The 22647-nt window shown below is 33.2% G+C and overlaps 1 protein-coding gene across 2 annotated transcripts in view; it reads right to left on the bottom strand.

Annotated features, from left to right (window-relative positions):
• The window catches only part of LOC148944560 (glycine dehydrogenase (decarboxylating), mitochondrial), a 123928-nt gene that overhangs the window by 30171 nt on the left and 71110 nt on the right, over nucleotides 1-22647 (bottom strand). For both annotated transcript variants that reach the window (XM_089100623.1, XM_089100624.1), the window contains exons 7-14: nucleotides 21717-21945; nucleotides 18653-18849; nucleotides 16686-17028; nucleotides 11689-11775; nucleotides 8693-8869; nucleotides 7263-7447; nucleotides 3817-4018; nucleotides 1386-1648 (exon numbers count right to left, since the gene is read on the bottom strand). In XM_089100623.1, coding sequence (XP_088956749.1) covers nucleotides 1386-1648; nucleotides 3817-4018; nucleotides 7263-7447; nucleotides 8693-8869; nucleotides 11689-11775; nucleotides 16686-17028; nucleotides 18653-18849; nucleotides 21717-21945 — 1683 coding nt within the window. The remainder of the gene's footprint in view (nucleotides 1-1385; nucleotides 1649-3816; nucleotides 4019-7262; nucleotides 7448-8692; nucleotides 8870-11688; nucleotides 11776-16685; nucleotides 17029-18652; nucleotides 18850-21716; nucleotides 21946-22647) is intronic.

Here is a 22647-nt window from a genome sequence, read left to right on the forward strand (position 1 = left end):
CTGGTTGAGTCATATTTGACTGGGCGCAGTCAGTTTGTGTATGGTGGAAATGCTACCTCTTCACTACTTGGTATCACTGGTCAAGTCGGCGTTCCTCAAGGGTCCATACTTGGACCTCTACTCTTTCTTATTTATATTAACGACATCAACAGGGCGCTGGAAGATCTCGGGCTAAATGTCCTATCCGCTTACGATACGGCCTGCACAGTGTGCGGTGCTGATAAAACGTCGCTTAAGAAGAATATGTTGGCAGCTTTCGAGAGGATAGAAACTTGGTTTAGTGCAAATAAATTATCTGGTAAAAACCAAATTCATGATTTTCTCTCGTACTGACCAGTCATTACCTAAACTTAGTAGACTACCCATTGACGAATATACTTATTTAGAGCATGTATCTACTATGAGATATTTAGGTGTGCTAGTTGATCAGAATATAAGTTGGAAGGAACACATTGGTAAATTGCGGATGAAGTTGGGAAGGAATGTTGGAATATTGGGGCATTTGAAATTTATTCTACCTTTTCATGCAATGAGATAGGTATATTTTGCCCTAGTCCATTCTTATCTTAGTTATTGTTCCCTGATTTTTCTGAATACATTTAAAACTCATATAAAACCACTTCAAAGGCAGCAAAATAAAGCACTGCGTATCCTGAAAACTTTCATCCCCTCCCCAATATCCCTACTATCAAAATTGCCAAATAAAAGTATATATTCTTTCCTTAATACATTACCAGTGCAATTATTATTATCTTTTCATGGATTGATGTTTTGTGTTAAGTATTTTGCTAAAATTCTACCGAAAATTTTCTATGCTATGGATCTATTTAACCAATGTGAGCACGATTATGGAACGAGGGGATCTTCTAAGTATGTTGAACCCCGAGCGTGCACTGAGAGATCGAGGTTCTGACTCAGGCACTGCGTAATCAAACTTTGGAATGTGCATGGGTCGGGTCTTAATATTGGTCTTTCTATTGGTACACTGCGGAGGCATTTAAAAACTCTTTTACTAACCCTTTGATCATTTTATTTTTTATATCTTATTTTACTTTTTTTTTTAATTCAGTTATGGTCTTCCCACTGGCACATTCTAATGGTAGGGTTTCCCCACGGCTTCACTTCACTATTTTTGGTGCTTTGTTTTAGTTTGTTCTCCATTTGGCTGCTGGCTTGGGGTGATGCTTGGTAAGTCATACATTTTTCTTTCTTTTTTATCTATTTACAAAAGAGTGTGATTATGTACAAATGAAGTTATATATTACGTTTTTTTTGTTTTTATTTGTAATCGGTTGCCTGGTAATACGAGCTAGACTCTCAGCCGGGCATACCCATATTGTAGTTGTATTTAGTTTGTAAATAGAAGAACCTGAACCTGAACTTACACTCCAATCGGACCAACTCCAGGGCCTCCACCACCATGGGGAATACAAAATGTTTTGTGGAGATTCAAATGGGAGACATCGGCTCCAAAGTCACCAGGTCGGCAAAGACCGACTTGGGCGTTCATATTTGCTCCGTCTAAGTAGACTTGACCTCCCCTCTCGTGTATAGCAGAACATACTTCTTTAACTGTCTCTTCAAAAACGCCACTAGTTGATGGATAGGTGATCATCAAACACGCTAAATTGTTTGCGTATTTATCGGCCTAAAATATAATGAAAATAATGGGTTCGGCAAATAGAGTTAGAAAAATTGTAACAATCTCGAGATTTCGGATTGGGAGGTAGGAGACAAGGCTAGATTTATTTCACTTATTTTATTTCATTATAGATAAGATTAAATACTTTTCATCTTTAAAGTTGTGGTAGTGGATCAGATGAACGGATCTACTTTTTATTGTTCACATCAGCTTGGTCAAAAATCCCTAGAAAGATATACTGTTCAACGAAGGGTCTTCAAAGAAGGAAAAATCCTCAGCGACAAGTTAAGAAGAGGGATGCTTTAATTGAAGAATTAATAGTAGTTTCAAAATTAAGGAGGAGTTTATTTAGATATCTTATTCGAGTTCATTTTTTAACTATATAATTGATTTTTTATCAGCATAAATTTTAGCCAAATAAAATGATCAGGTAATCATTGCACAATGTCCCTTCAAAATACTATTGTCATAATGCCACAATGGCTTTTATAATATAACTACAAAAAAACCTCTCAAGCAATAGAAAAATCCCGAAAATTTAAGCAGCGGTTTACGAACATCCAACATTTCAACAACCAAAAAATTGAATATTAAAAATGTGGCAAGAATGAACCAGTTAAAAGCTATAATTCTTTTTTAACTTTTATGTGGCTAAAATTACAATATGAGTGTCCTAAAACGAACAAACAAGTGGCCAAAACATTTTGACTGCCCTAAACAGTAGGTTAAATTATTTACGAATTGTCTGAAATTCGTTCACATTTTGTATCAAATGGTCTCTGAACTAGTTGACTAACAGGCTAATATTGCGATATAGAATTCCAAAATCAAAACACGGTAATTACGAATTTCATAATTAGTGTTTGATTTCCAACTAAACTTATTTGTAGTTTTTTTACGGTACTATATAAAAATAATTATATTGCAAAACAAGATTAAAAGAATAATATATTGCAATGAGAACCTCGTAAACCAATGTATAGTACGTAGCTATCGCTTTGATCAAGGCTCAGTCTCTACCCATGTACGGCAAGCATCAGCTGAACCGGCCAAAACTTTAAAATAGCTTACTGTCCCAAATTAGTACAACGTCCTTTTGGGATCGTGAATTTGACTTAGAATTTGAGGTTTCCTCGTTATTTGGCCAAGAAATCATAACATTTCTTCACATTGTTATTTTTTATCTTAGCTGATTAAGGAGGCTAATGATCTAATGTATCTAAAGAATTATCTATAGAGGTATATAGCAGTTATGACAATGTAGCCCTGAAGCACAAATCACAGATAAACTCACAGAGCTTTTGGTTACGAACTAAAAAAGAATAAAAAATGAGCATTTCTTTTCATTACTTTATATAAAAGGTGCTGTTCGAGACCCCCCTCCCCCCACAAAAGACATTTTCGTCTCATTAATTGGTCGCAAAAATGCAGACAAAAAAAACTATTTCTCCTTAAAAAAAAAAAAAAGTGCTTCTCTTGCTCGTAAATTGGTTTTAAAACGCAAATAAAAAAAACCCTAGACCCCCCCCCCTCGACCATCGCACAAAATACACAAGTGAAGATAGAGACAAGAAAAAAAAAGAAATACACTTCAAATCAGATTTCCCTGTAGAGAATCCGCAGGGAGATTTTTTGAGGAATAGGATTTCCGCATGGCACGGAATTTTCCGGGGGAGACTTGTCCACGGGATGAGTTTAACAGGTGAAAATTTTCAAATACTTTTAAATTTAAAAATATGATCATTATTAATGCACGGATGGATTTTCTGAGGGGTTCGTCTATTTCCGGGAAAAATTTTCGGCGGAGTAGGAGTTTTCCATAGGGAGAATTTCCTTGAATTTATTTTCTTCTGTGATCAGTGCAATACGCGACGGATAGCCTAGTTCTCAATATAATTTGAGATTATTGTATTTTTTCTCATAGTATATTATATAGTTTCATAGAGGATCATTCTCCCCGAAGATCTGTTCCTCTCTAGGAAATTTAAAATTGTGCTTCTGTAAACGTTTTTTCCACTTTTTTCAAGGTTAGGCCAACCCTGAATAATTTTTAACTCAAATAATTTTTAAGTTCTCGCGACTAGCGATTTTTAGATTTTGGGGAGGGGAGTGGGGTTGAAATGGCAATCATGAAAAGGGTGCACGTTGGAAACAGTTTCTAAAGGGTTGCATACTTTTAAAAGAAGTTGATCCATATCGACTCTTCCATCTTTACTCATTGCTATGGGTTCTACTTTCATACCAGCCATCTGTGCAGATGCAGGATTTGTACCATGGGCAGAAACTGGGATTAGACAAACATCCCGTTTGCCCTCGCCGCATGCCTCCAAATAAGATTTGATTGTTCTTAGGCCTGCATATTCTCCTTGAGCGCCACTATAAAATTCAACAAAATTATAAATTCAAAGAACTCTTGGCTACTCTTACTATTAGCTTATTATTCCGACTCATTGTCATTTTTTATTAGTTTTGAATTTGAAACCCACTTTAAATTTAAATTTAATTCGTATAAACGATCGGGTTATAAGTTAGAAATCAAGAATTTAATCAAACAGTTCGTGGTAACTACCCATCAAAAGTTACGCGCCTGAGAAAATTTGGCTCATTTTCTAAAAAAGGGGGAAAGACCCCCTAAAAGTTATAGAACCTTAATGAAAATCACACGTTCAGATTCAGAGTATTAGAGAACCCTACTGTAGATGTTTCAAGCTCCTATATACAAAAATGTGGAATTTTGTATTTTTTAAGAAAGATCACGGATGCGTGTTTTTTTTTTTTTTTTTTTTTTTTTTTTCAGGGAAGATCGTATCGACCCAGTTGTCCTAAAATATCGTGGGAGGGCTCATTGGAACGTAAATTAAAAGTTATAGTGACCTTTTTAAGTGACCAAAAAAATAGAGGGCACCTAGGCCCCCTCCCAGGCTCATTTTTTTTTCCAGAAATCACTCGATCAAAATTTTTAGATAACCATTTTGTTCAGCATGGTCGACAATATGATAACTATGTCTTTTAGGATGACTTAATCCCCCAAAGTCCCCGGGGGGGAGGGCTGAAAGTTATGAACTTTACCCAATGTTAACATACAGTATTGGTTATTGGAAAGTATACAGACGTTTTCAGGGGGATTTTGTCTGGTAGTGGGGGGGATGGGTCAGGGGTTATGTGAAAGAACATTTCCACGAAGGAGTTTTTCATCTAGTAAGAGACATCGTCATGAAGGGGGTGCTGGATTTCCCTGCATTATTTAAAAAAACGATCAGAAATCAAAAAAAAAAAAACAACAACAAGTTTTTCAACTGAAAGTAAGGAGCAACATCAAAACTCAAAATGAACAGAAAATATTACGTATATGATTGGGTTCGCCCCCGAGACAAAAACACGATCTTTAAGCCAAAGATTTTTTTATTACTTTAATAAGAGATTCTTATTCTGATTAATGACCTTTGTGATTAAGGGGTCATTTTTAAAGAATTGGAACAAAATTTTAACTTTAGCATAAAGAGCGAGGTATTGACTAGGGGGCGAACCCCCTAATATACGTATTAAAAATATATGAGCATAGAAATTCGTTACGTAAGTTAATTCGTAAGTTACGTATGTTTATCACTAATAAAAACATTCGTAAATAAAATCAAACAACGTTCGAGAAAGCAATTTAACCAAATAAAAATAAAATTAATATGCAAATTTGGTGTTGATTATTCATGTACGGTGAGTCATAATCAAAACCTGCATTTATTCAAAGACTTTCAAAAATTAAATAAAAAAAACAAGTTTTTTAAACTGAAAGTAAGGACCGACGTTAAAACTTAAAACGAACAGAAATTATTCCGTATATGAAAGGGGCTGTCCCCTCCTCAACACATCGCTAAAATTTGACTTTCCCACAACTCTATTTTTTTAAACAATAAAAAACTTTAGCGTAAAGAGCGAGGCGCTGAGGAGGGGACAGCCCCTTTCATATACGGAATAATTTCTGTTCGTTTTAAGTTTTAATGTCGCTCCTTACTTTCAGTTAAAAAAAACTTTTTTTTATTTATTTAATGATAATAAAGAACGAAACAAGAAGGTTTAAGAGAAGATCAATGCTACCTCTTCCTAACTTACTGCTTTAAGTGCTGGCGTGTAATAAGCCGTTTAATTAATGCAAAAAATACGAAACTTAAAAAAGGATTTGATTACTGAATCAATATTAGATAATTTGAAAATACTTTAGTACCTAATCTAATCTGTTGGTATATAATTCCAAAAGAATAAATATAAATTTTTAAGTACCTTGGTAGGGTATAGAAAAAATCTATTACATGATTACTATTATCATAATCTGATTGTTTATTACTACCACTATTTTTTTTTATTATGATTTATTATTATTTATAATAAAGCTAATATACTATTACTACTGTATATATATATATATATATATATATATATATATATATATATATATATATATATATATATATATATATATATATATATATATATATATATATATATATATATATATATATATATATATATATATATATATATATATATATATATATATATATATATATATATATGCTAATACCCATCACAGTACCGACAAAAAATTGATATGCAATCTCCTTTTCAACTAAAAAAGAAAGGAAAAAGAATACAGGTATATTGCATTTAGGATAAACATAACCAAACACCATACCGAAACAAGGGAAGAATTTTCCAATAACATATTTAGAAAAATATATCAAGAATATAAAACAGATATTCTAGTTAGTAATATTTTTGTTTCTTTTTTACCCTATACTTTCAGTACGGCCGCATTTTAGTTGGAACTTATTCTTGACTATGTATGAATAAAATGGTTTTAACTTTGATAACTCAAAATATCTTAAAAATGTTTCATTTTAGATGGAGTCATTTTCGAAAACGTAAGTAATTTGAATAGAAACGAAAATTTTTTGTAATTTGTGGTGGGGCGGACCCAACTGAATCGAGGCTTAGTCCTCAAAGGCCCATTGCCTCCACACTCTAGGAGGCTGAGCATACCCCCATTCAGGACACCCCAAGTCAAATCCAGGCAACACTTAGATTGAAAACTGAAACCCGAAGGATAGAGGATTACAAGTCTAGTGTGCTATCCACTCGTCTAGCGTGGCTCTATTAAAAATAAATTTTTAAACTATTAGAAATCAATCAAAATCGAGGACTAATAACAACAATCTTGTACCAAAATAGAAATTTTAAATACTTTGCGCTCTAGAAAAATGAAGTTTTTAAGCAATTAATTCTCCAGGGGAAGGTATACTTGACTACAATAAACTAATACGAAAGTGTAATATCACTTCTGCATATTTTTCCTCTTTTTTTCCTTGTCTTTTTATAGCATTTACATTGGGATCTTCTCGTTGTTATTTCTTAGAGATTACATCGGCGGAAGTTACGACTTGTCGTATACATTGGATAAAGGATGCTCAAACGTACTCATAGAAACCAAATTAAGATCACTGAAACATAAGCTTTTATCTGAAGACAAGGACACTAGAATATCATATTTTAGCCAACTTTGATACGGTTTTGGAACCTCTGGTGGCAACTCTGCGTATTTAGGTATAATGAAAATACAGTACTGTACCTGTTAGGTTGAAAGCTAATCCTGTCAAATCCTGTAATTTCACAGAGGTCACTTTCTAATTCAGATATTAGCTGCTTGTAGCCTTCAGTTTGTGGTGCAGGTGCGAATGGATGAATACTTATGAATCCAGGAAGGCTGCACGGCTTTAACTCAGTTGCACTGTTCAGTTTCATTGTGCATGAGCCCTAAACAATAAATCAGTTTCACAAATTTAAATAGAGCTTTCCACTTCAAATTTTTCGAGAGCGGGATCCTTTAGACAAATCTTGGGTAATTTTGGGTAGTGAATTTTAAAGGTACAATCAAGAACGTGTTCGTTGCTCATGGTATTTTTTATCTTTTTTTGTCACTATAATTATTTAATTTGTTTTCAAAAAGTACATACGTATCTAAAAATAAATATTCAAGGAATAAAATTGCATTCATATGTCTATGATAGTATAGCAGCAGTTATAACATTATACAAAACCATAGTGACACCCACGTCTGCTATCATCATATCTAGAAAGTTTCATATAGTAGGGCCATTGAGTAGGACTTATTGGACTTGCTTCCATTTTTCTGACACCAAAGGATTTCGGCGAATCTACAATGATTTCGAAAGGGCAGTCAGTCTAAGCTGTGTGTAAAATGGGTTTTACTGCGGCATTGATAAAAGAGCGACACGACTTCGCTTCAGATGATAGTGCGAAATACGCGATTTAGTCTGGACTTGACTGAAAAAAATTCTTCCATTGAATTAAATTTTGATCTAATAAAATAACTAATTATTAATATTTTGATATATTATTAATTCTTAATTATTTATAAAAATGAATGATTAATAAAATTAATTAATAACGATTCAAACAATAACTAATTTTAAATAAAATCGGTTAAAAATTAGTTTTCATTAAATTAAACAGTGGTTTAATTTACAAGCTTTAACGGAGAAAACTGTGTCATTTTAATGGATATTACAGGTTATATGTCAACTTTTTCCTTTCTTTTTCTCTGGTTTGCTATATACCTTTGATTCAATATAAAGAATATAATGACCGAAAAGTGGCGAGTTTTCCCTAATCTAGTTTTATTGATCGTAAAACTCCACCAGATGCCGAATCAAGAGGAACACGACCCCTCCCCCCTTGTCCAAGGTCCGGTTTACTTTCGTCTTTTATGCAGCTTTTACTTGTATACAGAAGAGTCTGTTGAAAAAAAATATATAAAAAGTTAATATCCGCCACCCCTCCTCCCTGGCCAAAAGTCAGGTTGGACGAGTGGATAAGGTGTCACAGTCAAGATCTGTGATCAAATACTGGTTCTGCCTCTGCCCTGTATAAACTTAATATCTGTATGGGTAACATACGGCTTTTATAAAGTTAACTTCAAATAGTAACAAAAATACTAAAAAAATAAAACACAAAAGAAAGAAAAAGATAATAGCTTACCAAAGGAATCATAGAATGAACTAGTGACAAATCTTTGTTTTCTAGGCTTTTGATATACCGCATTATCTGTGTTTCCGAGTGGTGAGAGTTGAATACCTTTTGCGTAAGAAAAGGGCTTGTTCTGGCAAACGCTCCATTTGAAATGTGACGATCTAACACATCTTTCTTCGAACTAATCTGTAAAAGTTATCAGCGTTTTATTCGTTTTGAAGGAATATTCTTTAGATATTCAGTAAACTAAAGAATAACAAACGGATTAGGTTACTGGACGAAATTATCCTCTATGGATAAAATCCCTGAATCTCAACAGCTATTATTTTCTGCATCATCGGAATTCTATATCGCAAAAAAACACTTAAGCATTTTTTATTTTGAGTTTTACGGACATATTGGCCCAACATAAAGAAAACTGGGCTTTACCCTCTGTTCTCAATAAAAAAAAAAATAAAATAAAAAAATAAAATAAATAAATAAATAAATAAATGTGCCTCAGAGATGGGTAAATTGTTAGATTCCTTGCCCTTTTGTAGTAAGCTTACTACATTATTGTTCATTTGAGAAAAAAATCCATAAAACAAAAACTATAGCTCTAGAAAGCTGCAAAGTTAAAAAGTTGTTGCTATGAGTAAGAAAGTTAGCTATCTTTCGAAAAGAAAGATTAAAAGCTTCTTAAAAAAAGATTAATGCATTGAAATTTAATTATAACATGCTCAACTATAACATAGTTTACTATATTATATTCTATTTGAGAAACTAATCAATAAAACAAAAACACTAGCTCTAGAAAGCTGCAGTAAAGCTAAATAGTCGTTGCTATGAGTTTAAAAGTTAGCTGCTCCTCGAAAGGAAAGATTAAAATTTTCTCAAAAAGATAAATTGTTGCAATAAAATTCAATTTTAACTTACCCAACTGTAATATAGCTTTTAACATTAGTTTATTGGAGAAACGAATCAATAAAACAAAAACTGTAGCTCTAGAAAACTGCAGTAAAGTTAAAAAGTTGTTGCTACGAGTTAGAAAGTTAGCTGTCTCTCCAAAAGAAATAAGTAGGTAATATCGAAGACCACACTGCCTTTGAATGACGACATGTGATCGAAGTATCCAGTATATTTTTTGATTGTTTTTTTTTTCACTGTATACTAAAAAGGTTTATCCCTATTCGAACTGTTATTTATCGACAGAAAAATTGAAAGCTTCTCAAACAGAGGGATTGTTTCATTGAAATTCAATTTATTTATTCAAATGTAATATAGCTTACTATATTATATTTCATCCAAGAAAAAAATCAATAAAGCAAAAACAGTAGCTCTAGAAAGCTGTAGTAAAGTCTTTCGAAAAGAAAGTCTTTTGAAAGCTTCTTAAAAAGAGAGATTGTTACATTGAAATTCAATATATTTACACACACATGCACCAGAATCTGTATGAAATAAAAAGTCTCAGTAATGTCAAATGACTTTGGAATTCAGGTCAGTCAGCTTCTGATTCAGAGCAAACGGAATGCTTAAGGGCTTTTGATACTATTGGCAAAATTATTTATATGAATTAAGAAGTCATATTAACAGTAAACCCCTAGCCCATCAATCTGTCCCCACTAGCCCAACCTTTTCTTTTTAATTTGGGAACGTAGTTTCACTTGGGATCTACAGAATTTCTGAAAAATTCATTTACAGAATGTATACCAGTTCTATTTTGTACCTTTTAATTAATAATAACCTGTCTCTAACGTGTTCTTCCGTGCAGGTCTATTTGTATTTCAAACTTTTAGCGAGGCATATGAAAAAGTATCCGCCGGTTAGAAATTCCCACAAGATCTAATTTTTCTGTATTGTTTCTCAAATTCCTTAGTCAACCGGTTGACAAATATACTTTTAAAAGACTGCGGGAAAAAAAAATCAACAAAACAAAAACTATAGCTCTAGAAAGCTACAGTAAAGTTAAAAAATTGTTGCTATGAGTAAGAAAGTTAGCTGTCTTTCGAAAAAAAAGATTAAAAGCTTCTTAAAAAAAAAGATTGTTGCATTGAAATTCAATTATAACATACTCAACTATAACATAATTTACTATATTATATTCTATTTGAGAAACGAATCAATATACCAACATATATACATATTTTTGAATCTTCATACTGTCATATTCTGGATCACAAAGCACAAATGACAGCATTTTATGATATACTCTAACTAAGAAATAATTTACCGTGCTTCAAATAAATATTCTTCTAACCAAAGTAACCGGAACTCCAGCGGACCGCAGGAGAAATCAAGATCTATGCTAGGAAACGGGAGGAAACAAGGAAAGGAACTGTAAACACAGACGCAGACAGACCTTACTTAAGCTGGGTTGCAAAGATGAATTTGTACAGCGATATGGACGTTTCTTGCCCAATTTTCAAGTTTCAAAAACTGACTACTTAAGGATCAGCTCTGTTCAATACTGCACTTTAATATGGAATAGTTTATCTAGGGAGCCAAAAAAAAACTTGAGAAAAAATCGTGAAAAATTTCATGCAAATATCATGCCAGATTCTTAAAAAGAGATGTCAAATGGCATTTAAACGGTTTGGAATTAATAGTCCAGAAAAAAAACTTCCAGATATAACGTAAAAAAGATGCTAAGGATAAAAAGTTACGATTTTGCTGAGAACAATGGACGGAAGCAAAGTAAATCAATTTGGCTTGCTGTTACTATGAAAGAAAATAAAATATTTTTCGAAACCTTCAACAACTGATGAAATATCTCTGCCAACATAGGAGTTGAACATGGTTTGTGAATTAAACGAAAAACGCTTGAGTATCAGCCTCGGCATCAACTTTCAACATGTCATGATCGACGCAATTACTGATCAAAGCATTATAGTCTGAGTAAAATTTATATCGTTCGAATACTCGAAACGATCCGGCACCATTAAATCGAACAAAAAAATACGTCGTCACCATTACATTTTAGGTTTTTCTTTTTTTTACCATTGACATATTTTAGTAAAAAAGAGTACCTCATCAGCTATTGTTTCGGCACCAAACACCCAAAGAAGGTCATTTACATCTTCTTCTGTTACAGTCTCGTCCAGGGAAACTCCTATCTGAAATACAAAGAGTTTTATGGAAATATTTATTTACTAATACATACAAAAACATAAATTTTATAAGAGCTCAAACACGAAAATTCGCACATAAATATACGCGACAGTAGACCGCTTTACCAAGTTTTGATTCTTAAGAAACTCGTTTTTATGCTTGTAAACAAAGTTAAAATTCAACCACTTACAAAACTTGCGTGGTTTACGCAGAAGAATTGTAAGCACATTAAATCATTCATAATTGCATAACTTGATAAATATTACATCGAGAGGAGAAAGCGATCAGTTTGTGCAAAAAAGGATGTTAGAGTAAATTTGCCAATTTAAATTATTTTGGACAGATCTGTATGACCTTATTTTCTCATCTTTTCTTTTAGAATTTCGAAACATAATCTTAAGCAGAATCATTTTTTTTTCTTAACTTTTTTTTAGTTTTGTTTTAACATCTTATCTTAATTTTTTTTTCTTTCAGAATCATTTTTTTTTCTCGACGTTTCAGTTGCTGGGTCTATTTACAGGGAAAACAGCAGGCTCAATGCCTATGTTGAAATATTTCAACAAAGTCACTGAAAATTTGTCCACTAAAAAATATATATATAAATATATATATATGTTTTATATATATATATATATATATATATATATATATATATATATATATATATATATATATATATATATATATATATATATATATATATATATATATATATATATATATATATATATATATATATATATATATATATGTCTGTGTGTGTGTGTGTTACCGTGAATTTCCGCAAATTGGTGAATGTCGACATTCACCAATTTGCGGAAATTCACGGTAACCACACACACACGACACACACGACACACACTATATATATATATATATATATATATATATATATATATATATATATATATATATATATATATATATATATATAACTAAGCTAATATATCTAAACTAAAACTCTTAACTATAACTGAACTATAACTTTAACTAAAGCTCTAAGCTATGACTCTAAGCTAAAACTCTAAATTCTTAACTATAACTAAACTAAACTAGAACTCTAACTAAAACTCTAAGCTATATGCTGAATGCTATATGCTATAAGCTAAGCTATATGCTATAAGCTGAATGTCCGAAACACCTTTTTTATCTCCTTGGATTTAGTCAGTGTTGCCAGTCAACTTTTTCAAATTAATGCAACGTCTGAAGATGATAGGTTAGGTTAAACTAGATTTGGTTAGGTGAGGTTAGGCTTGGTTATGTCAGCTAAGGTTGGGTTTTTAACCCATTTCTCATACTTGGAATGAAATTTAACCTACCCTAATCTAACTTAACCTAACCTAAACTAACATAATCTAACCTAACTTTACTTTTACCATCATAGTTTGCATAAGACTGAAAAACCTGGCTCACAAAGCTAATTGTATCCAAGCAGAGAAAAAGAAATTTAGGACATATATTATATATATATATATATATATATATATATATATATATATATATATATATATATATATATATATATATATATATATATATATATATATATATATACATATATACAACTTTCTATTTAATCCCTTGTTTCTAACTCATATACAATATATTCAGAAATACTTTGTAAACCCAAGTTCACACAGCTACATTTTTGCATCAGAAAATGCCGTTTTCCCGCTTCTGTCATATTCTGTCCATTATTACCGCAAGTTCATGTACCATAACGGTAAATCAGTTGTTTCCAATTTTGATTTTTAACAAATCAGAATGAGTCGGATGAAATAGAACGAGTCGAGTATGCGAACGGTTCTGTGTTTCTGCTTCATCCACTACATGCAAGCCATTTCGAGCCAGAAGAAAACTGCTGTGTGAACCCAGGGTAAACCAGGGCTGCTTAACAGAGGTTCTCTCGGATCCTAGGGATCCGACTAGGATGACAAAAAGTATCAAAGAAGAATGGGACAAAACTATGAAAGAAAAAATGGAGACATCTAACATATTTTAAGGATTTCACAGAAGTTAAAAGATTGAGTAAAATTCATATAAAGAAACAGAAAGATGCCCTCCGTGCTGGGGTAATCCCCAGATTACAAGCTTTAAAGTCGTTTACAAGAAGTTTCATTTGTTTTTAAAATAGTAATTGACAAAAACTGTGTCATTTTAGTCTTATGACTCAAATCACAAAAAGAGTTCCATGTAACAAGTAATGTGTCTAAAATCCCAAAGTTCTAAAAAGAGACTTCTCATGAAAAGAGACTATTCTGTCCCTAGGGTTTCGAAAGCAGAAATAAGAAAGTGGTGGTTGTCACTGATGAAATCATGGCAAATTGGTAAGAAAAACAATTTTCAAAACAAGGAATAGGAAAAATGGCAAATATATGAGTAGAATTAATGGAAAAGAGCATGGGCGTAATTTGCTATGGCACAGGGGGGCAACTGCCCCTCCCAGACCTCAGTTTGCCCCCCGCCCCAGCTGAAAGTGTCTTCAAAAGCTTTTCAAAACTAAGACAAGCCTACATAATTCAAGCATCCACAGAAACAGGTCATTTTTTGTAGTGTATGCTTTCCTTTACGCTACTATATGGCTCCTTTTTCAGTTTTCACTGTCATTCTCACTTGATTTGGGAAAATAAGCTCCAACTTTGCCCCTCCCCCCCACCCCAGGATTTTGACGAAATAACATCCATGAGAAAGAACTCGTTCTGTTAAAAATAACGAAGAACATTTACACATATTTTTACACATACATGCAAAGACTTAAATTTTCCGAGAGGGCCAAATTTGTTCTAAAGAGATCGTATCCAACCGATATCTAAATGTTATACGAGCAGATGATTTAATTAGATCCATAATGACTAATTGCTCAGTCAATATGATTGATTACCTAGTTAATATTTCTTGATATATAAGGTATACACGTTAGGTATGTACACACAGGGGCGGATCCAGGGGGCGAGGGGGACGCCCCCCCCCCCTAACGAAGTCTAAAGTAGTGTATTTTACTCAATTAACGAAATGTTGGGTTAACTAAACTTGCTCCTAACGCAAGTTTATCGGACCAACCTATTTTGCCCCCCCTTAAAAAATTCCTGGATCCGCCCTTGTCTACATACATAAGGTATGTGCATGTTTCGGTATGTTATTTATTTTGCTGTCCTAGGGTTTAAATTTATCAACAAAACACGACAACTTTCCTATCACTCCATAGCTAAGATTCAGTTCTATCTGTCTATCAAATTCAATTTTTGTAATTTGGTGTACTGCGTTTTTTAGATTAAAAATACACTGAATAGCTGGATAACATCGTTAAAAAATAATGACAATTTCCCTATTGTTTAACCTAGTTTAAATACTTGCCTGAGAAAAAGTCTAAGTAATACAATGACAAAAAGAGAAAATTTTTCGAGAACCTGCTTTAAGGAAAAGTCTAGGCAATATAATAATTCTGAGACTGATGAATCCAATGATATAACTATCAAGTCAACTTGGTGCAAGTTACAGCTTCAGGATTGTCATAAAATTGCTTACTTCAGAATGAGCATTAATCCATGACAAACAAACTATGGTGAAATTTTGACTTCAACTTGAATAGTGTTATAAACTACCCTCACAAAAATATAATAATTCTGAGACTGATGAATCCAATGATATAACTATCAAGTCAACTTGGTGCAAGTTACAGCTTCAGGATTGTCATAAAATTGCTTACTTCAGAATGAGCATTAATCCATGACAAACAAACTATGGTGAAAGTTTGACTTCAACTTGAATAGTGTTATAAACTACCCTCACAAAAAAAAACTCTTGTCTTATTAATCTCGTCATAAAATAGCTCTTATTAGTAAATTCAATTGGATGTCTGGCCTCATAAGACTGATTTTGTTGAACTGAGATTTACACTTCGTTCCCCTCAACTTAGTCTACCAGGTTGCATAATTTGGCACTTTTTGTGCGCTTCCATTTTCTAGAGGGGGAGCACTCCTTTTGCCCTCCCTAATGAACCCCCTTGCTCTACGCCTCAAAACGACGCCATGAATGCCCATGCATCTCGATTCACACTAATGATTATAAACACCATTTACCCTACACAAGTAGGTATCTCTGATATGAAAAATACATTTATATCAAAGAACACAAATACTCCGCTCCATGTCCTTCATCTAATTTTTCTTACTTGATATTTAGACCGTTTAAATACCCTAATATTTTTTATGTATCGTGAAGATCTAAGCTACGAACGGTTGGACAGACGTAGCCTTTTTCAAGCAAAAGCGACTGTCTTTAGCTAGGGGGATTTGACATTAGCTTTAGATCTTCTTCTAGAGTACTTCTAGACTAACTTCTAGAACTCTAGCGAACTTTTTAAAACTCAAGGGAACTTCTTCTAGAGTAACCTCTGTTTTAGCCCATTTTTTTATTCTGAAAAAAAGTTCAACAGAACTAAATGTTTTTATTTGTATATGTGTAAAACTGCTTGTTGCAATGATCAAAACTCATTCAATATCATTTACAATGCCTTATGCTAACTTAAACTACCCAATTTCTTTCTTTACAATGCATGCTTCACAAATTTGAAGTAGTTTTCCCTAACCTAATTTTTCCTAATTTAAACACTAGTTTTTTCCCTATAATTATTATATAAGTCCTATATTTATTTACACTCACAGGCTTTATGCTCTAGAGAAGCTCAAATGGTACAACAAGTGAGTCTAGCCCATAAATATTGCCTTTTTAATAAACAAAAAAAGTTACGTAGTCGAAGGATAGATATTCTTAAAATTATATGCTCTCTTGAAATTTCCACTTTTTCGTCTTTTGAATCTTTAATCTCTGAGTTGTATGAATATTTCTTAAGGTTATTTAACTAGCCTTTGATTTTTTTTTTCATTATTTATAGAAATCATGTCAATAAACATACCTGACTGTTATCAAAATATCTCAAGTTGATTTGCTTCAATTCTGCTCTGTTTTTTACTTCATCCAATCCAAGCTTTGGAATTATTTTCAAAGTATCAAAAAAGACTTCATTCATAATAAGATTGCCACTGTCTCTAAGTCCCTTGGCAAGAACTAGTGTAGAATTATGCACTCTAGACGCTATTTCTTGCAGTCCTTTTGGCCCGTGGTAAATACCGTACATAGCAGACATGTTTGCTAGTAGAGCTTGAGCGGTGCAAATGTTAGAAGTGGCTTTGTCACGACGGATGTGTTGTTCTCTGGTTTGAAGTGCAAGCCTGTAGGCTTTTCCTCCATCCATATCCCTGGAACGAGTTTAATATATTCAGAGAAACAAATCAAACATTTATTTGAAACACTCACAGTTCCGCAAAAATAAACAAAAACTGCAGAAGCGTACATAGCCCAGAACCAGAGAGGCAGCTAATTTTCAAGGGATTTTGAGGCTTAAAGAAAGCCCATTTTTAGACCCGAATGTCTGAATTTTCAACCTTAACACAATTTCTAAAAATTAACCCAGGGGAAAATTATCTCTCCCTCCTCCTTCCTCTGTAATGGTAGATCTGGTGGAAGATGAATATTTTTAATCTAATTAATAAATAACTGAAAAAATACACTAGAGACTCCAGGCTCGTTACGGAGGAGAAAAGTTACACAGGCAGGAAAAAAAGGGGGGGGGGGGCAAAACACATCATAACCCCATTCAGCGTAAGAAACGATAAAATAAAATAATTTTATATCTTTTTCAATGGTTCAATAGTAAATTAAATCCAGAAACCACTCTGGACCTTAATATTCATGCGTATATCTTTTCCGCATCTCACTAAGTTAAAGCGCGTTGTGAATGGACTGTTAATGGTAACAAACTATGCAGCCCCTTTCCGTATTTTCATCTGAAAATTCATATACAAATATGGAAGAACTAGCTATTAAAAAATTGGTTTTCGTGAATCTGGATTTACTAGGCAAGCCAAATAAATCCTAAACGTACTAAATAGCTATATTCGTACCGAGAGTGCAAAGTTTTATCTTAAATAACGGATCGAACCTTTCCACTGAGAAAAGCATTCTTTGATAGAACTGGAGTAGGTCAGATCAAAAATAAACAGACGCCTAGTAAGACATTAACTTTTTTTTAGAGACACAACATTACTAACGGGATCCAAATAATTAATAAAAAGAAAAATAAATAAAATACGAGACCCCCCCCCCAAGTGAAACAAGTTAATTGTTTTCCTTTTTTCTTTCTGTTTATAAAAGCTCCCGGATATGAGGCCGAATTATTCGGAGTTTTATCAACATTTGTAGAAAAAGCTTCTCGAAGTTCAGTATCTTGAACAGTATCTTAATATTAAAAATTTTACCCGTTTTTATTATTTTCCGTTTTATTTTAATTATAAATGGAAAAACAGTGTTTTCCAACAAATTATTCGAACAATTCTATTTACTTCCCTCATGGGATTGCATTTGGCCACACTGTTCTCGAACTAGTTTCAACACCACTTCCTTCTTGATTGTCAAACAATCGAGACGGTTGAGATTGTCATTCTTGTCTAATTTATGAGGCTTAATTTGCCAAAAGAAAAATTTAACAATTCGTGTCTATAATTGAATTTATTTTCATTTCACAGATTAGTCATTTCACAGGAGACGTCACATAAAAATATTATATCGAATATATAATATTAAATATAAGAGTTAAGAATGTTAATATAAAAATAATATTAATACAAATATATAATATAAAAAGTATAAGATGTCACTAAAAAGTGTTACCAAATCAGGTACATAAAGCAAGTGACATGTAGACTAGAAAGGTTTGATTTTTGTAGACTATATATTAAAAATTTTGCTTTCTCGGTCTAAAAACACGTTACCTGGGTAGGTTGAGCATATTGGCACGCATCCAAGGTAAAAAAAATATCTTACCTAGTAATCCCTACCATTCTGCCAGGCATCATTCTAACAAGCGCCTCTTTACAAGCAAAGAAAGCCGCATGAGGACCGCCGTATCCAAGTGGCACTCCGAAACGCTGACTTGAACCAATGGCAATGTCAGCACCAAGTTCCCCAGGAGGTTTCAATAATGTCAGTGCTAACAAGTCTGAAGCACATACCACCAAAGTCTGCAAAGGAATGAGAATTTGGAGAGGTTCAGTGGTTAAGACAGTAGTTTTTTTCTTATTCCCGCTGCATTACATATTTCAGTTGCAATCCTCCATTTTTTATATTGCTCACCATTTTAATTTTTTTAACATATAGAAATAAAATTCGGTCCTCTTTTCCCTTTTACGCCAAATATCTACTCCACCCCCAACCGTGGATTCGGAACACTAAACTAGTCAGAAAGCATCATAACCCTTATGCAGCAATTGATGAACAATAAAAAGGTTCTGATCGCAGAAACGACTTTTATGATTCGCACCTCATAATGTAAACTACGAATAAAAGGAAAAAAAATACACTTGGAGTATCTCATAAGGACCACACTTATAACATAATGAAATAAGTAGAAAATATCCCTTAAGCATCGGACCCATCTCCTATTTGCGGAAGAATAATAAACACCTGTATCCGTGTGACGAAATTGTCAAATAGCCAGGGTTCTTTCGGAATCATTTTTAAACACTAACACCAGAGCGCAAAAACGAAAATCGGAGTTTCCTCCCAACACTCTCGGCTAGAAAGCTTTGCGGGGGGGGGGGGGGGTATTTTTTGTTTATATCCCCCTTTGTCTTAACGATCACAGGAAAGGCAATGAGAGAACTTGGAATAAAATGGGAAGGAAAAAATTTCCTGGACTTTGACTGTGCTGATAATTTGACCATTTTAGTTGAAAATATTAGGAAAATTAATCAATATTCAGAAGTTTTGTGAGTTTAAAGTGCTAGAATAGGTTTAAAAATTAATGTTAAGAAGACCAAATCACTAATACTAGGAACAAGTGAGGATGAAATGGTTACGTTGGGTAACGAAAAGATTGATAATGTGGACAGCTTCACTTACCTTGGTAGTATTATTAGTAAAGACGGTAGAAGCAGTGAAGATATTAAAGGTAGCCATGGCTCAGAGTGTTTTTTCAGTTGAAAGAAGTTCGGAAGAATAGGAAGATAAGTCTGCAAACCAAGATTAGAATATTGGAAGCTACACTGATAACAGTAGTCACATATGGTTCTGAAGCATGACCGCTCCGAAAAGCGGATGAAGATTTGCTAGATGTTTTTCAGAGAAATTGCCTACGGATTGTTCTGGGTACCCGGCTGACTGACCGTATTTCAAAGAGTAGGCTGAACGAAAAGTGCGGTCAACCCCGCTTTCTAGGGCCATAATGAGAGATAGGTTGAGATGGCTGGGGAATATTCTAAGGATGAATGATGGCAGATTGCCGAAGTTTGTCCTTTTTGGCCAACCGTCAAGGGCTAAAAGGAAAGGAAAGCTAGGGTGGGAGGATGTCGTAAGGAAAGATTTAAGCGAAATGGGAATTTCTGGGGAGGTTTTAAAGAGGGAGGCTTTAAATAGATTGGGATGGAGAGGGAGCGTAAATAGCTGTGTTGGCCTCAGGCGGCTTGGTGCTGCGGTGAGTTGTTAGTAGTAGTAATAGTAGTATTTGATGTTGATTGTTTTTTTTCTGACTATCAGTATCATACGTTTACTTGTTGTACGAATTTTCTTTGTTAGAATAATAAATCTTGCCTTAAAAAAAGTAAAACGTTTGATCAGATTATTGATAGATCGATGACCAAAAATGGACCTTTTATTTACCAGATAAATAGTCATTTACTTCCTGAGATTATATTCATTTCAGGGAAACTACTTAGAATATGATGACAGGTATGTACAAAGGAGTTTGTTTTGTTGGAGGGGCTAAATTTGAGAAAACTGAAAACATTGGAGCATTATAAATTAGATTAATAATAACAAAATTTCATTGAGATCTCCTTGATAACACGAAAAAGGGGAGTAAAGGCTAAAAGAAGGAAAAAAACAAATAAAAAATAAGAACGAAACTAAGGAAAGTTTAATAACATAAATCAATACCAACAATAAATAAAAAGACTAGGGAAATAATTCTAAATGTAGAAAGGGTGTAAAGCTCCCCTCTTACACATATGTATGCGCCATGCTTGTTTCATGCAGGAAAGGGTTCAGGCTTGTTTTCTTCTTCTTCTCGCAGCAGGACCAAGCGTTTTTTTCTCTCTCACCTGGCATCTCAAATTCAGGTGTTAGTTGGAAATTTGTTTAACCTTAAGCTCTCCAGAAGTCAGTTCAGGCTAGTCCCTGGCCAAAGTTAAAAATCTTGATAATAACAGGTAGGAAATATTTTAACACTTTCTATGTAATACTACAATCAATGTTACTTTTTCATGGCAGTCGCAAGAAAGTAAGAATGGGCCTGATTAATTCAATTCAATTCAATTTTATTCGAATAAAAACATAACACAAACATCAATAACAATAAAGATCCTAGAAGATAACTTGTTAAGGACCAAAAGAAAAAAAAATTAAAGTAACACTGAAAAAAAAAATATAGAAGAATAAAACATGGCTAATTAGAGCAAATTTGTTAAAAATGGAAATATTAAATTATACTATCAAGTTTTGTTATGTTTTTATACAACTTGCAGAAACTTGTGGCTAGTAGATTAGAAAATGTTAAGCCAAATATTACTGTCTTTACAGTACTGTCTTTATGAGCCTTCTGATATGCATTTTACTAGACCTAAAATTATATTTTAATGACCTATCCCAATCCCTCTCCCAATATATTAGTCCCGATTCCCCACGTATGAGTCTCACATTAATTTACACGGAATGTCTCACGTGTTAGAAGAATTTCAAAGACTCAAAAATCTTACAACGCCCATTGCCTCTAAAGTATAGGCTTAGAGTGGCTTAGGCACAGAAAAGGCATTGATTATGGTGGCATAGGGTATAAAACGAAGAATAAATAACAAAAATAAATGGCTTCTAATATATTTATAATTGTACTTACTCCTGCTTCTCGAGCCCTTCGAGATAAGTCGGTGAAAGAGCAGATATTTCCATCTGTGTCAGGATACTGGTAAAGAACTCCAGCTATGTCCTTAAGTGAAAAATCTACATTTCCTAGTTCACTAGTAATAACTGTTTCTATTCCCAGCGCCGAAGCTCTTGTCTCCACTAGAGCGAGTGTTTGAGGATGAAGCTTATCAGACATGAAAAATTTCTTTCGTTTGGTTTGCCTGTACAATAAAACATAATATTAGACAACCATGTACAAAATAGAACATTAGAATGCCAAAGGTTTACATTGAAACAGGGGGCTGATACTCCAGTATTCTTATAGATATTTTTTAAAGTTCCCTGGACCCAACATTTTCCCCCTGGACTTACATTTAGTCCAATAGTACCTGAAAATCGCGATTTTCTTAGATTTTTCTTTTGGTTATTTCAAAATTAAGAAGTTTTTCTTAAGCTGTTTGGCCTCCAGAAATTAGACGAGAGACAACCCAAAAAAAAGCGAAAATATTCAGATTTCTCAAAATAATGTTGAAGAGAGTGATTAATATAAAGTAACATAAAATTATTTTTTTACTTTTCCACAAAATTACAGACAAAACAAATGCATAAAATCTTTCTTTTTTATGGTGCCGGAACCATAGAATTGTTTCTAAATCTGACACTGTTGATGCACCCTCGCGACTGAAACAAATATCTGCAGATCTATGTTTTCTATCTATGTTTTAAAACTCAGCAAACGGTTGGTGTTTTTTTACCCTATTTGGCCATTTTTTGAATCAAGTTAATTTATTTATGTTGTATTGGAATCGTATGTTTATGGTTGTTTTTCAGTTTTTTTGTTTGTTTTTTTTTCCTTTTTGTTTACCCCACAGTTTTATCATTGTACTTTGTGGGTTATAACTAAATATTATATTATTGTTATA

This window comes from Artemia sp. Qi Xiang Cuo, chromosome 14 (assembly GCF_049724085.1).
Source record: "Artemia sp. Qi Xiang Cuo chromosome 14, ASM4972408v1, whole genome shotgun sequence".
Lineage (NCBI taxonomy): Eukaryota > Metazoa > Arthropoda > Branchiopoda > Anostraca > Artemiidae > Artemia > Artemia sp. Qi Xiang Cuo.